The following is a 14116-nucleotide window of genomic DNA, read 5'->3' as shown; positions in this document are numbered from 1 at the left end:
CTCATGGGATACTACTTTTTATTGTGCTGAGTTTATTAAAATTCACTTTAACTCAAGCTCAAGTTAAGATTTTGATACACTCAGCCTTTCCCTCAAAATCAAGAACTTCAGGGTAATGTACACTTTTCTCCCATCTGTTTCCCAATAGATCATTGGTGGATCAACTTCATTTAATGTGAATATAAACTTTAAATTATGCTTTGAAGAGAGGCAGTGTTTTCATAGCAGTAATTACATTCATGGATATGCTCATTCTTTGTAAAAACAATTATTTTTTAATATAGATGTGCTTCACTTCTGGAAAAGTCACAACACCATTAGAACAACCCATTTTGAACTTGAAATAATGTTTGGAACTTGAAAGTATTTCATACTCCAAGCATTACAACATTTACACATCCTTAATTTGTCATGTTTCTTACTTCCTTTTCTATCCTTTACCAAAGATATGAAAACAACAGTTTTTGTCAAAGTAACTATGTTAAATAGGTTAAGTCAGTGTTTCTCAACCTTGGCCACTTTAAGATGTGTGCACTTCAACTCCCAGAATTCTCCAGCCAGCAAGCTGGCTAGGGAATTCTGGGAGTTGAAGTGCACACATCTTAAAGTGGCCAAGGTTGAGAAACACTGGGTTAGGTTGAGAAATTGTTATTTGTTTAAAGTTCCACACTGAGGTTTATTACTAAGCAGAAATCTGATCCTCAGTTTCCTCTTTTCAAACCCAACCCCCTAGCCAATGCACATACTGCTCCCTTACAATAAACATTCTTAATTAAAAACAATAGACTTTAACAGAAAACGCTTAGCCTTATTTGTCTACAGAAAATCAAACATTAAATGGAAATACAGAGATAAAAATACTTGCTGCAAAAGAACGTGTTCCCTTCTATTAAAATACATGATGCAATCAATAATCTCAAGCTGTACTTGAAGTATTCTTCACAATTATTTAAACTAGTATCAATTAGGCCCTGCCATACCAGGAAACCTGCTTGGTGTCTAAAATTAATAACTTTCACAACAAGAGGAAGAACCCAATTAACCTGACACCCCACCATCAGCACCAAGTTCCTATTCCAGCAAGTTTTTATTAGCACTCCTTCCAAACACGAAGTTCTTTAAATTGATGGCTAATTGAAACAGAACAATACAGACTGCTCCACAAATAGCTCTCCACGTGACAGTTTTCATGTGCAATGGCAAACTTAGAAGAGGATTGAAATAATAAAAGAACCATTAAATTTACAGCAGAGCTACTTCACATTAACACTTAGTGAAGCAGAACTGTACTTGCAGAATCAGTTTCATGAAATGTCGTAGCATTATTATAGCAAGCTGGCTGGGGAATTCTGGGAGTCGAAGTCCACACATTTTAAAGTTGCCAAGGTTGAGAAACACTGACTTAAACTATTTAACATAGTCACTTTGACAAAAACTGTTGTTTTCATATCTTTAGGAAAGGATAGAAAAGGAGGCAATGCATGCAGTCCTGTCCTGGCAGAATACTATACATAGGTCACTGCTATTATATTTATTTATTTAAAATATACAATGCAAGAAGTTCCGCAAGTAGCTGATTCGGATTTCCCAATCATGAAACTAAGAAACATCATACTGGGTTCCAGTCTTCCTTCAAGCTTTCAATTTAGCACTCAGTAATTAGTGCGATTAGTTTAGTCAGCCAAGACTACTAGATCCACTTTTTTCTCCTCTGAGCTACCCAAAACATCTATTATTGCTTCTAGCCTGCAGAACTTATATTAAGGCATAACAAACAGAAGATAATTAACAGAAAAGGTAGGTATACAATCAAGTATTAAATAAGAATTTCTATATTAGAGTAACGTAACAGTAACTTCCATTCTAAAGGTGACTCAGTGACAACCTTTCACTGGTACTATGACCAATTACTACAAGTGGCCATTAGACAGTTACTCTCTCATCTGTAGAGAGAAAATTTCAGAAAATACAAACAACTCACTAAGGATTTGCAATGTAAATTGGTGGTAAAGTACTTAAGACCAACATATTTACTATATTAATTAAATGGTCTATTTAACATGAATATCAATCCTCTAATCACATCTCATTTAAAGTTATTTCAATTAACAACTCTAAAGTACACCAGCATAGACCCTACTGTTCTAGGCTCATTAAGATCATTTTCATTATCTGTCAAATCAGGGAGTAAAAGGCAGAAACTGTAAACACTCTCTAGAGTAGCCCCCTTTCCTACTTAAGAGATTATTAGGGGAACAAGCAGCAGTAATTCTCATTAGCTGCTCAGTTTGTGGGGGGAGGACTTGCTATGAACTGAAAGAGAAGATGAAATCAGTAAATGGACAGATTTTCATGCATTCAAGGGTAATCTGTCCTTTATCAAACAAAAACAATCTAAAGGTGTTGATGAGGAATATAAAACAGAGTTATAGGATGAAGAAGAGTTCAGCAGGAAGAGTTAATGACACAGTGAGTATGGACGTTAGAATCTATGCAATGTTATTCTTACATAAAAAAAACCCTAACCACCCCATTAAACAATTTCAAAATATCTTCTAAAATTTAACTGACAGGTTATTCTGCATACATTGTGCATTTTTATAAACCTAAATATAACAATAACCTTAAAGTATCAGACTAAGGCAATGTATAAAATAACATGATTTTTTACCTGTATATTCACTAGTGAAGACAACAAGGAAAGGAGTCACAAGATCATTAATGCCCTGAACATATCCACTGGCTGGATGACGTATTGCCCAGATAAACAGAATTCTTTCAAAAATCTAGGGGGAGAAATATCAGGAACAAAAATGTAATTATAGCAGAAGGCACATATGTCCGAAATTCAACTACTGGATATGCACAGTTCTTCCTATGAGGCTCTCAAGACATGGAAAGCACCTCTAAGAAGATACATTTGGCTACCACGTTTTGAGTATTCAGAAGAAAGGGGAAAAAATATGTTTCTTTCATCAACTTTTAACTGGGAACTGATTTTAATGATAGTGGTTTTAATTTTGATTTTGATGACATCGATTTTTCTGTTATATTTTATAGTTTGCAATTTCTTAATTATTAGAAGCCACCTTGAAGGTTTATATAAACAGAAAGATAGGGTATAAATAGAATATTAAATAAAAATAGAAAATAAACAGGTAGATGATGGATTAGGAATCTCAGTGAACCTACATGAGGCCTTGATGCATATTCGGAAAACCAAGTTAGTACCAAGATATTGAAGATGCTGTTAAATACTTTACAATAAAACATATAAGAACCATGCCTGTTCTTGAAAAATAGTAACATTTATAACATTTAAAATAGCACTGACATATGATGTACAGCCTTCAGCTAGCATACTGAATTAGCCATTATATACTTTTATGGAGATTCCATATATAAATATTTGCTGAATTTGAAGAAAGAGAGAAAAGCAGTAATATCAGTTAATTCCAGCTTTTTTTCCCGAGACTGTCAAAATAACAAATATCAAGCAGTAAGAAGTAAAATAGCTTGAAGAAAAAAAAATTTTTTTTTTAAAGTCCATGAAACCATATTCCTCTATACAAATGTATATCAATATCCCTTTATCAGAGCTGTATGTCAAGTCCCATAAGACTTGTAAGTAGCTGAAATACTGACATTCTGATCTGCCCAATTATGGAAGAATATTTCAAAATGAGGGCAGCTGTAGATGAAAGACCTCGGTTCTTTGTATGCAGATGTTTTGGGAAGATTGTGCTCTCTCCCATTCATATATACTTATCAGTCTTTAATTATTGTGGCACAGACTTTACGTAGTGATCACTGAAATGTATTATGTTGTAGGATTAACATCAAAGCTCTAAAGGTTTTACAATATAGGATTAATATCAAGGTAGAGCAGAATGGCTTATTTCCCTCTAAAGCTTAATGTGTAATTGCAGAATTTCTTTCCTGCCCTATAATGTGAGATTATCTATTAGGGCAATGTACTAGACTGAGCTAAAGAAATGTTTGGCATACAAATAGTTGAAAAATGGAGTTTACATAGTCTGATTGCTCTGTTAATCATGCAATTTTGAAAAAAGTTGAATGATAAGAAAAGGGGAGGGGGCGGCAATGAGGGAAAAAGGAAAAAATTGCATGTTTAAACCACATATTTTTTTTCCCCTGGGGAGAGGAATAGGCTCATTCACACATTTATTTTCTAACTGTTTCATCCCATCCACACATATTGCTCCAAGTCCTTTTTAGAGATTCTGAATCTTTTCATGTTGAATACATCTTCAATAATGGGACTATTAGGATGAGAAGAAATAAATGTTTTCTCTCCAAATTAACTTTACACAGTCTTTTTCTAGGATTCTGAAAGGTGAGGTGAAAATGAAATTAAGAGTTCTATTTCATGAGACATGCATCTGGGCTTCCAGAGATACATACACTCTTGTTTGAGGTTATACAAATACAGCTTAGTCACTTAGTTCAGATCCTCATGAATATACTGCAGGACTAGCCTGATAAGATTCAAGACTAGGTGAGATGGGACAGCAACTTCATATCTGCTCGAATGAAAGCACAGCTCTCAGCACAAGCTGAGGTCCACTTTATTAGTTAGTGTGCAGAGCTGCATGCTTGGCACTCACTCTGAAGCCTTCCACATATTCAGCTGAACAATACAATAATTAATACCAGCAAACCATACACATCCAGCAAGCATTGCTTATAAAAAAAAAGACCTTTTCCAACATAGCATATCCAAGAGAAGTATATTCTAACTTAGTATATACCCAGGCACCGTTGAAGAATCTTAGGGTCATACTTGCCTCTGTTACTTTGGACTGAAGAATTAAAGCTTCTGGACTCATGCGAGGAATATCTATATGAATCTGTAAGAGAAGCATTTACATTCAGAAATGTTCAACATATACAAGTAGATTCAAATGAAAGGTGATAGTGCAGGTTTCCACTTTTCAAAAAATACCTCACCTTTAGCTTTTTAAGAGCCGTATCTTTTAAAAAGTTTTTATGATATATACTTAAAGTTATTTCAATTATTATGAGTGGTACCGTACATGTTATTTTCTGTTTAAACATTCTGTGCATGACAAATGCTTCTGCAGGTACAAAGGTATCATCTATTATTTTACACTGTTTAATAATCCCTGAACCATGTTAAACTCATGACATCCTTGATCTTTTTTTTAATCAGTTAATTAATGGAATAAAAGCCATTAGTTCCACAAACACCCTCAAAATGAAGACAAACAATAAGACACAGGAAAGAACTTATGCAGATGATTTAAATAGTAATCTCTGGCTAAGAAGATACTCTTCAATGTTTTACAAAAGTGCACTAGCTCTCCAGAAGAGAGGAATCCCCTCAATAAAGAAATTACAGACATCCAAATGAACTATTCACCCAAACTCAGAGTGGGGAATTAATTAATTCAATGTATATAGCTGCCCATCTCACATTCGTGGATCTTATAACCTCTAATTGCTGCTGGACTACAATTCCATAGCTCCAGCAAGCTACTGAATAAGTTCAGTATGAGGAATATCAGAAGCTGAACTTCAGCAACTCTCTGAAGGTAATGACAAGTATCTCAGCTTTGATCTAACTCAGAGGCTTCCAATGTATATTCTAGGGGCATTTATGGAGAATTTGTGACAAAAAGATCCATCTTCAGGCTTTCCTGAAAGACAGCTTACCATTATTTATCTTCTTCAGCAATGAAAAGAAACAGAACAAAAGTGTTCTATGAACTTATATTTATTTATTAGATTTGTTAATAGGGGAGGCCTGGCTTGCTTGGCTCATGCTCTGTGCAAACCACATATATACAAATGCTGGAACATTTTCTGGTGTGTGGAGAGATTCCACAGCTACCAGTCACCAAGAAATATATTCTCTGAAGGTAGAAGATTTGGAAATTACTAATTTTTTTCATTTAATTTAATTTTGAGGCTGCCTAACTCTATATGACTCTGGGTGGTTCACAATTAAAAGAGAATTAAAAGAAAACAACATAGAGAAGGAGTAGAATCAACCAGAAGACTGACCCCATATCACATAAAAAAATAGAAAAATACCAAAACCCAATCACCATTTTTTCCCATGATCTATATTTATTTCTAAGGTTAGCTACAAGCTGAAAAAGAAGGGGAAAGGAAAAAGCAGTGGGCTAAAGCAGGTCTCATAAAAGTCCTACGAGACCAGGTCCTTCCCCAATCACTGATATCAGAAACAATGGCACATCCTCATAATTATAGCAAATGCCAGGATTATATAGCCAAAGAAAAAAGCTATGATCTCCAAGAGTTCTTTTCCAAAAGAAATGAACTGAAGACCAAAGAAACTGAAAATGCATGTCTTAGGAATAGAAGGATGTAATATTTAAATGACAACATAAGTGGTTCATAGCTTTATGCAATTGCATCAGGTCAAGGATCATATTGGACTATGTTGAAGGCTACACTCCATAACTCGGTAGACAAACTTTATTTTTTATAATATATTTTATTATACTAATTATGTAAACCTTTTATTCTCAACTAATTTTTTTTTTTTTTTTTAAAGGCAAACATCCCCTTTCTCAAAAAAGTTACAGCTGTCTGTAAAGGGAGCTGAGGCTCTGAGAACCAGGACCAAGAGTTGGGAACCCACAGCCCAAGCTACTTGTTGTGGTCAGATAAATCCATTCAACATGTGCAGTTCATATGTCCGTTCAGCTTGGCATGGTATTAACAGAAAATAACAGGGATATTCTTGTTACATAACACACTTCACAAAACAAAACACCTCTGAAGTTGCCCTTAGTGGAGTCATTTTAACAATTCCTTTACCTGTCTGTATGTATCCTGATGAGTTTCTTCATTTCTTGAATCGTAATAATGTTCAACAAAAGCAAAGTATTCTTTCCGTTTTCTTTGCAAAGTGCCTTCTCGCCTATCTATATTTGCAGGAAGATAACCCTAGAAATGGAGAGGAATAAACAGTAGACAAGTTGCTAATCGTTAATTCAAGGAAAGAATCAGCACTGTTACATCAGGTATCCTCAAACTAGTTTCAATCAGCAAAGATGGCCAAGTAAATTTGGTTTTTCTACCTCTTTTAAAAATTTGAGCAGCATTTCATTCTACCATTTTGCCAATGATTGCAATGGAGACCCAGACTATACTGTGCTACTTACACTTTTATTTTAATATTTATAGTAGAAAGTAATATTCTGTTACTCAAAGGGATAATTCCTGCCAAATTTCAAATAGACAGAAACTTTATCTAATTAAATTCATCAATTAAAAAGGTATAAAATATTGTATGAACAAAAGAGCTTTCTAAAATGCATGCCTTTCACTCTCTCATGTCTCTCCCTCTCTATGAATTGTCTCTAAATATGGTTCATTCATTTGAAATACCCATTCTTAGCCTCATAATCCACAGGCCTTTTCTCATACAATGCGCCAAGCAGGTTTGTTTTAAATTTTCTAAAATAGGAAAATCTGGTCTTTAAAACTTTAAAATAAGCTAAGATACCCTTTCCTTGCAAATCAGTTCAGCATGAATGTAAATCAGGGGTTGGCAACTTTCCAGACTCCTATGTGATTTTGCCTAATGGCACAGGCAACATCATCAAAGAAGAAAATTATTTTAAAAATGACTGAAATCTCATGAGACTGCAAGGATGTACAATTTTTCAGAATCATAACTCTGAAAACTCACAAATTTAGATGATCTCCTGAAATTAACCATAAAAAGAGTATCACAGGCCTCATATTGCCAATCCCTGATGCATAAGAAAAGAACATAGCCTGACTCATTTTCAGCTTACAATCTTATAGATGTTAATATATCCATGTAAAAAAGACAGTGCATTCAGTGCAAAATAATTGAAAACAAGCAAGATTTCATTTACTTTATTCCCCAATTTATTTTCAGCATGAAAAAAGAAAACATCCTTATATGGAACTCCATTATTTCACAGAATTCATGAACGTCCATTTCCTGTTTATTTTATCTCTATGTATATAAACTAAGATTAAGGGACAAAGAAGGAGGTAATAACCATAGTTTGTTGGTAAATGAACCTGAAATCCTAATAAGGAATGGTACATACAATTACTGAGGGTTGGTAGATGAGAGTCAAAATTCAAATACAAGTAGTCCTCCCTTAACAACTGCCCTGTTTAGTGCCCATTCAAAGTTACGACAGCACTGCAAAAGTAACCTTGCACTTATGACCGTCGCAGCATCCTCATGGTCACATGATTGAGATTCGGGTGCTTCGCAACCAGCGGGCATTTACAACCATTGCAGCATCCCACAGTCACGTGATCACCATCTGTATGCTTCACAGCCAGCTTCTAACAAGCAGAGTCAATGAAGAAGTTGGTAGTAAAATCACAAGTCGCTGTCGTGTGATGTCTTACTTAATGACCATGGGGGATTCACTTAATGACCATGGTAAAAGTGAGGTCATAAGTCCACCTCAGTCACAGGATAACTTAACACTTAGTGACAGAGTTGCCGGTCCCAATTATGGTCACTAAGCAAGGACTACCTGTATAGTTTTTTTCAAAATGAACTGATTTAACAGAAATGGGGGGGGGGAAACATTATATGTAAAGAATGCTTACATCTATGTGAAATTCCACATATTTAAAAAAGGAAGCATTGTTAAAAGCATCTGGGCAAGGAGAGAAATATTGAGAAACGTAAGTAATATTTCTGCAAGAGTATAATAATACATTGTGTGCAGTTCTGGTTGCTGCACCTTAAAAAGGATACAGTGGAGCTAAAGAAGGTTCAGGGGAGGGTAACTAAGATGATCAAGAGGCTGGAGCAGCTTCTCTACAAGGAAAGGTTGTGCTATTTGGGAATTTTTAGTCTAGAAAGGAGGCGAACAATAGGGGATATGATTGAGGTGTACAAAATTATGCATGGTGTGGATAAAATGGACAAGGAGAAGCCCCTTCTCAAAGAACTAGAACCACAAACTGAATCCTGGAAGAATCAGGGCAGATGAAAGGAGAGATAGATGATAGATAGATAGATAGATAGATAGATAGATAGATAGATAGATAGATAGATAGATAGATAGATAGATAGATATACACACATACATACATACATACACACACATACATATACATACACACACACATACATACACACACACACATATACAAACATATACACACATATACAAACACACACACACATATACATACACACACACACACACACACACATGTAATTAAACTTTGGAATTTGCCACCACAAGATGGAGTGCTGATTACCAGCTTGGCTGGTTTCAAGGAAAGGGTGAACCAATTCATGGAAATCATGAGGATGAATGGCTATTAGCCTTGATAGCAGCGCGACTGCCTCTGAAGGCCGTCTGCTGGAGGATTAGTGGGCTGCCTTGTATGGTTGCTTGGCCACTGAGAGAACAGATTGCTGGACTAGACAGGCCAGAGACCTTATCCAGTGGAGCTTAATACAACCAACTCAAAGATATAGCTTTCTGGAAACCTGTAACAAAATGTTCACAATATGTCACAGAAGTAATATGCAATTTCAGCTAACCTTGGCAGCTATTATAAATGAAATAACTAATATATTTTTGTCTTGCTTTGCTAACAGCTTCATATCGCAAAACAGAAAAAGAAACATGGGGGGTTGCCTTCCTGGACAATTGTCAGAAAGCACAGAAGGGTCACATCACCCTGGGCACAGAGAGAACTGCTCCTGTCTGTGCTCCTGCACTCTGAAGATGCCAGTCACAGGTGCTGGCGAAACGTTAGGAAACAAAACTTCAAGAACACGGCCACACAGCCTGGAACACCCACACCAGCCATCGTATGCCGGCCGTGAAAGCCTTCAACAATACAATTGTCAGAAAGTCACTGTATCATATTGTATTGTATTTTTTATTATATTTTATTTATCTAACAAATTGATATCCCACTTCTGTTAAGGAGCTCAAGGAGGCCTATAGAGCAATGGTTCTTAAACTGGGGGTAATTACCCCCAAGGGAGTAAACTGAACATGTCCTGGGGATAATGGAGCAATCTGTAATTGTTTGTGAGTTGAGGATCCAGTTTGGGCATGCCACTGCTGAGACACTTGTATAAAACCACAGAGTTGGAAGAGGATTGGGATTGGGGGGTAATGACATTACTTGAGACCAGGAAAAGGGGTAATTAGATCAAATAGTTTAAGAACCACTGAAATAGAGCATTTTCTTCTCCTGTTTTTCTCCATCACAACAACCCTGTGAAGTAGGTTCAGCAAAGAGAGGGACTGGCTAAAGTCACCCAGCGAGTTTCTGTGGCTGAAGGGGCACTTGAACCTGGATCTCTCCAATGCTAATCCAACCCCTAACAACTACGCTACACATTAGAATTTATGACAGTGAGGGATATTAAAACTAAGCATACAACAGTTAAATACATATCCTTATTTTATGAAAGCTGACTTCAGACCTCTCAGACCTCTTAGATGCACTCTATTAAGATCTACACTGGGGGGAAAGGGGGGAATAAATTCTCTGGTTACTCAGTTCATTCCTTAAACGTACTGAATTGTCCAGGGCAAATTAAGCTCCCTTACTATTAAGGCCAAATCAGAAAAGCTGTTATTTAATCTCAGTTTACAAAACAGGATGTAAAAACCATTATCTGATCCTTACACCTCCCTGGCAGTCAGAATAACTAGCTGGAGGAGCAGCATCTGCACAGCTTTTACTTTCCAGCACCAGTGAAGCATTTTTGTTAAAAGCGTGCACATACATACATAGAGACACACTATTTCCCAGGTATTTTTACACTATGTTAGCTTACATTATGACTTTAGATGAAATCTGACATTTAATATCCTGTCACATGGATTTATGTAAGGTTAAATATTAAATTCTAGACTTCACTTCTTGTCAACAGTTTGCATTTCTGTAGGATATTATCAGTATCATTAAAAAACAATTTAATTTGTAATAGTAAATCTAACTGTCCAAGGGATATCAATATTTTCCTTAGCACAGAGGTGTCTTCTCTTACTCAGTTTTTAAGATTAACACAGGCTTCCTCTCTTTGAGACAGGTTCAATATCCTGTTCCCAAGACAACTTTTATTTTTGCAACTACAAATGCCTACATTAGCTCCAAATGTGAATCACTGTATCTTCTTCTAGCTCCAAAAAACACAGTAGCCTTGTTTATTGTTACAAACAAGGATCCACCTGTACATCTGGACACCTCATAAGACATTCAGATTTCATTATCCAATGGAAGTTTCCCAAACAATTTTAAGCATGACCTTCTTTGTCTCTTCTTGAAAAAAAACGTCCTTGGATCCCTCTTTGTGATCATATTGCTAAACAGGGTCTCTACTTCCTTTTTTTAATCCAAAGATCTTGTGAGCTTCTATTTGTCTTCCAATGGCCTTCTTGATCCATATCAATTAGGATTTTGTGAAATTCAACTGAAGTGGCACTTTCTCAAGTTTTGAATGTTATTTTGGTGACCAAGTCCCAATTTCCTCCATTAGGCTGATTCTTTTGGAACTGTCTGCAGTATTTGATACATTTGACCACTACATACTGCTCCTAAGTTATGGTCCCTGGGTGTCACTAATGGAGCACTTTATTGATTCAAGCTTTTTCTATCTTCTTGTTCTTTTGCAAAGTGGATTACAGCTCCAGGAGTTTTCCCTTATGGCAGGTGTTGGAGGTCAGTCTTGGATCCTCCTTTATCCTTTATACCCTTCCCTTGAACACCCCAATTCATGAGCAAGAGTTTCAATACCAGTTTCACTGACGATATTCTACTGGTCTTTTGTGATTCTTGATGAAGATACATGGTCAAATATGTCTCATTACTGTTCTGTGTTTGGGATGTCCTGTCCTTTGCTCAAGTTGAATAAGAGGAAGACAGTGATTGTTGGGTTTTGGCCTTATCATCCTTCCCATTCCCTCATGCATTTCTTTCCTCCACCCCATTTGTCTCTGTGATTTCCAGATTGTTGCAGTTTCTCTGCCTCTTAGGATCTTGTCTGATGATCAGCTGACTTTGTGCCTATTTACTGATCTTCATCATCCTTTTGAGGTAGGCAAAGTCAGGGAACAGGTATGGCAGGGATTTCAGGAATGCTCTTTATTGTTGTAGGGTAGAAGAACAGAATTTTGAAAGTCTGTCAGAGTTTCTTTATACCAAACAAAATCAAGGTGGGATTATTTTGAGTTTCTTTCTTAAGACTGGGTAATCCTCTTAACCCAATAGAAGAGAATATATGTAGCTCAGGGTTGAACTGTGGAGTCCTTGGTGCTCTCTGAGATTGACTGCTTGCAGACCTTTAATTACCAGGGAAGGTAATATCATCAGTGCTAGTGAGTGTGGGGTTTGCTCCCTGTTTATATACAGTAGCTTGCCCTGCCAGTGTTGATGGGGGTGTGGTTTTCTCCTTGGTAGTTCCTTGATTAGGGAACATCCCTAATGTTCCCTAATCCTAATCAGTTCCTTGATTAGGCACATCCATGAACACCAACTAGCAGTTAGAAGACATGATGAAAACTCCTTAATCTCACAATACATGGACAGACTCAACCATAGTTTCAACTGGGAAACTGTGAGCATCCTAGATCAAGCTAAATCCAAAAACACTAGGGAATTCCTGGAAGCTTGGCATTCAGACAAATCAGCCATCAACAGATGAACAGAAATAAATCACATTTACACACTATTCAAAAGAGACAATAAAAAAGCTAAAGAGGAAACAAAAAGACCAGAACACATCCTCTGCAGCAACCAACACCCATTTAAGCAGGGATTAATATGAGACAAACAATCAAGCAGAAAACAATATCCTAATCAAGGAACTACCAAGGAGAAAACCACACCCCCACCATCAAATACAGGGCAAGCTACTGTATTTGAACAGGGAGCAAACCCCACACTCACTATCACTGATGGGTAATGAAACATCTGCCAGCAAACAACCAAGCTCAGAGAGCACCAATGACTCCACAATCCCCTTAACCATTTGCTCATTCCCTCCCTACTCCTGAGGCCAGGACTACCTTCCTTCACAATCTTACAGCAAGAATTGAAAATTTTCATTTGATGAATATCTGTAGAATTTGAGGATGGAGTTTCATCCTTAGATTACTGCAACAGTTTCCCAACGGGTCTTCCTGGTTCTTCTTGCCATCCTCTTATATTAGCCTAGAGTGGTACTGTTTGGGTTGTTCTGGACTTTCCAAGTTATTTCATGTTTGTTATACCAGAAGTTGCCTCACTAGTTCTCTAAGCAAACAACAGCTTGGATCACATCCCTGGTGCTTGTATTCAGAATCCTCTAGTCACAAAACCTTCCTATCAATCTGCCCTTATTTCTCCTTCCACTGTACTCATACCTTACATTTCTCTAGGGAGGGTTCTAAAGCCATGGTCTTCAGGTTCCCAGTTTTCAGGGATTTGGTCCTATAACTCTAGAATCAGCTCTCTCCTTTATCTCTAAGAAAGTCTGATGCCCTTCAAAATGTGTTTAAAACCCATTTTATTCTACTAGTACATTAGTGCATGAATTGCTTAATTTATTCTACTCTCAGTAAGACTAATAGTTTTCAGATCAGTATTAATTTATATTAATTACGGATATATATGTGCTCTGCAATTTCATAAACTGTGCCTTTAAATACATCTTGTTATTGTTTCATTCATTTTAGTTAAAAATATTGATTTTAAAAATTGATTGCTAAGTTGTGAATTAATTTTATTGGATGGAATTTTGTAATTATTGTATTTTTCTTTTGTTCTGTACAACGTCTTGGTAAAGGTACATAATAAATAAATATTTCATTATTAGATTTATTACTCTGATTTTAGATACACTACACAATATTAAGGCTTTAAGCAAGCACTAGAAATAACAAAATATCTGTAAAATCTTCTGCTTTGCCTCCTAAAAATTATTTCCTTTTAAATCAAAATGCTCAAAATCAGTGGGACACATACTCTTTCCCAGACTTCTTCTCAACCAACACCACCAGTTAAACTGATGGTGACAGTCAATTTGAATTTAATGATGAAATATCAATGTACTTTTTTAAAAAAATGTGTACTTAATTTTAAT

The 14116-nt window shown here is 36.2% G+C and overlaps 1 protein-coding gene across 6 annotated transcripts in view; it reads right to left on the bottom strand.

Moving 5' to 3' along the window:
- TBC1D22A (TBC1 domain family member 22A) overlaps positions 1-14116 on the bottom strand; it is a 233223-nt gene that overhangs the window by 187964 nt on the left and 31143 nt on the right. For all 6 annotated transcript variants that reach the window (XM_088141641.1, XM_088141643.1, XM_088141642.1 and 3 more), the window contains exons 6-8: positions 6832-6960; positions 4809-4871; positions 2672-2786 (exon numbers count right to left, since the gene is read on the bottom strand). In XM_088141641.1, the coding sequence (XP_087997767.1) occupies positions 2672-2786; positions 4809-4871; positions 6832-6960 (307 nt within the window). The remainder of the gene's footprint in view (positions 1-2671; positions 2787-4808; positions 4872-6831; positions 6961-14116) is intronic.

This window comes from Python bivittatus, unplaced genomic scaffold, assembly GCF_059951505.1.
Source record: "Python bivittatus isolate LINGU-HERP-01145 unplaced genomic scaffold, Pbiv_v1 ctg000330_np1212, whole genome shotgun sequence".
Taxonomy (NCBI): domain Eukaryota; kingdom Metazoa; phylum Chordata; class Lepidosauria; order Squamata; family Pythonidae; genus Python; species Python bivittatus.
Note: the sequence above shows the minus strand (reverse complement) of the source record. Positions and strands in the feature narration are given on the sequence as shown.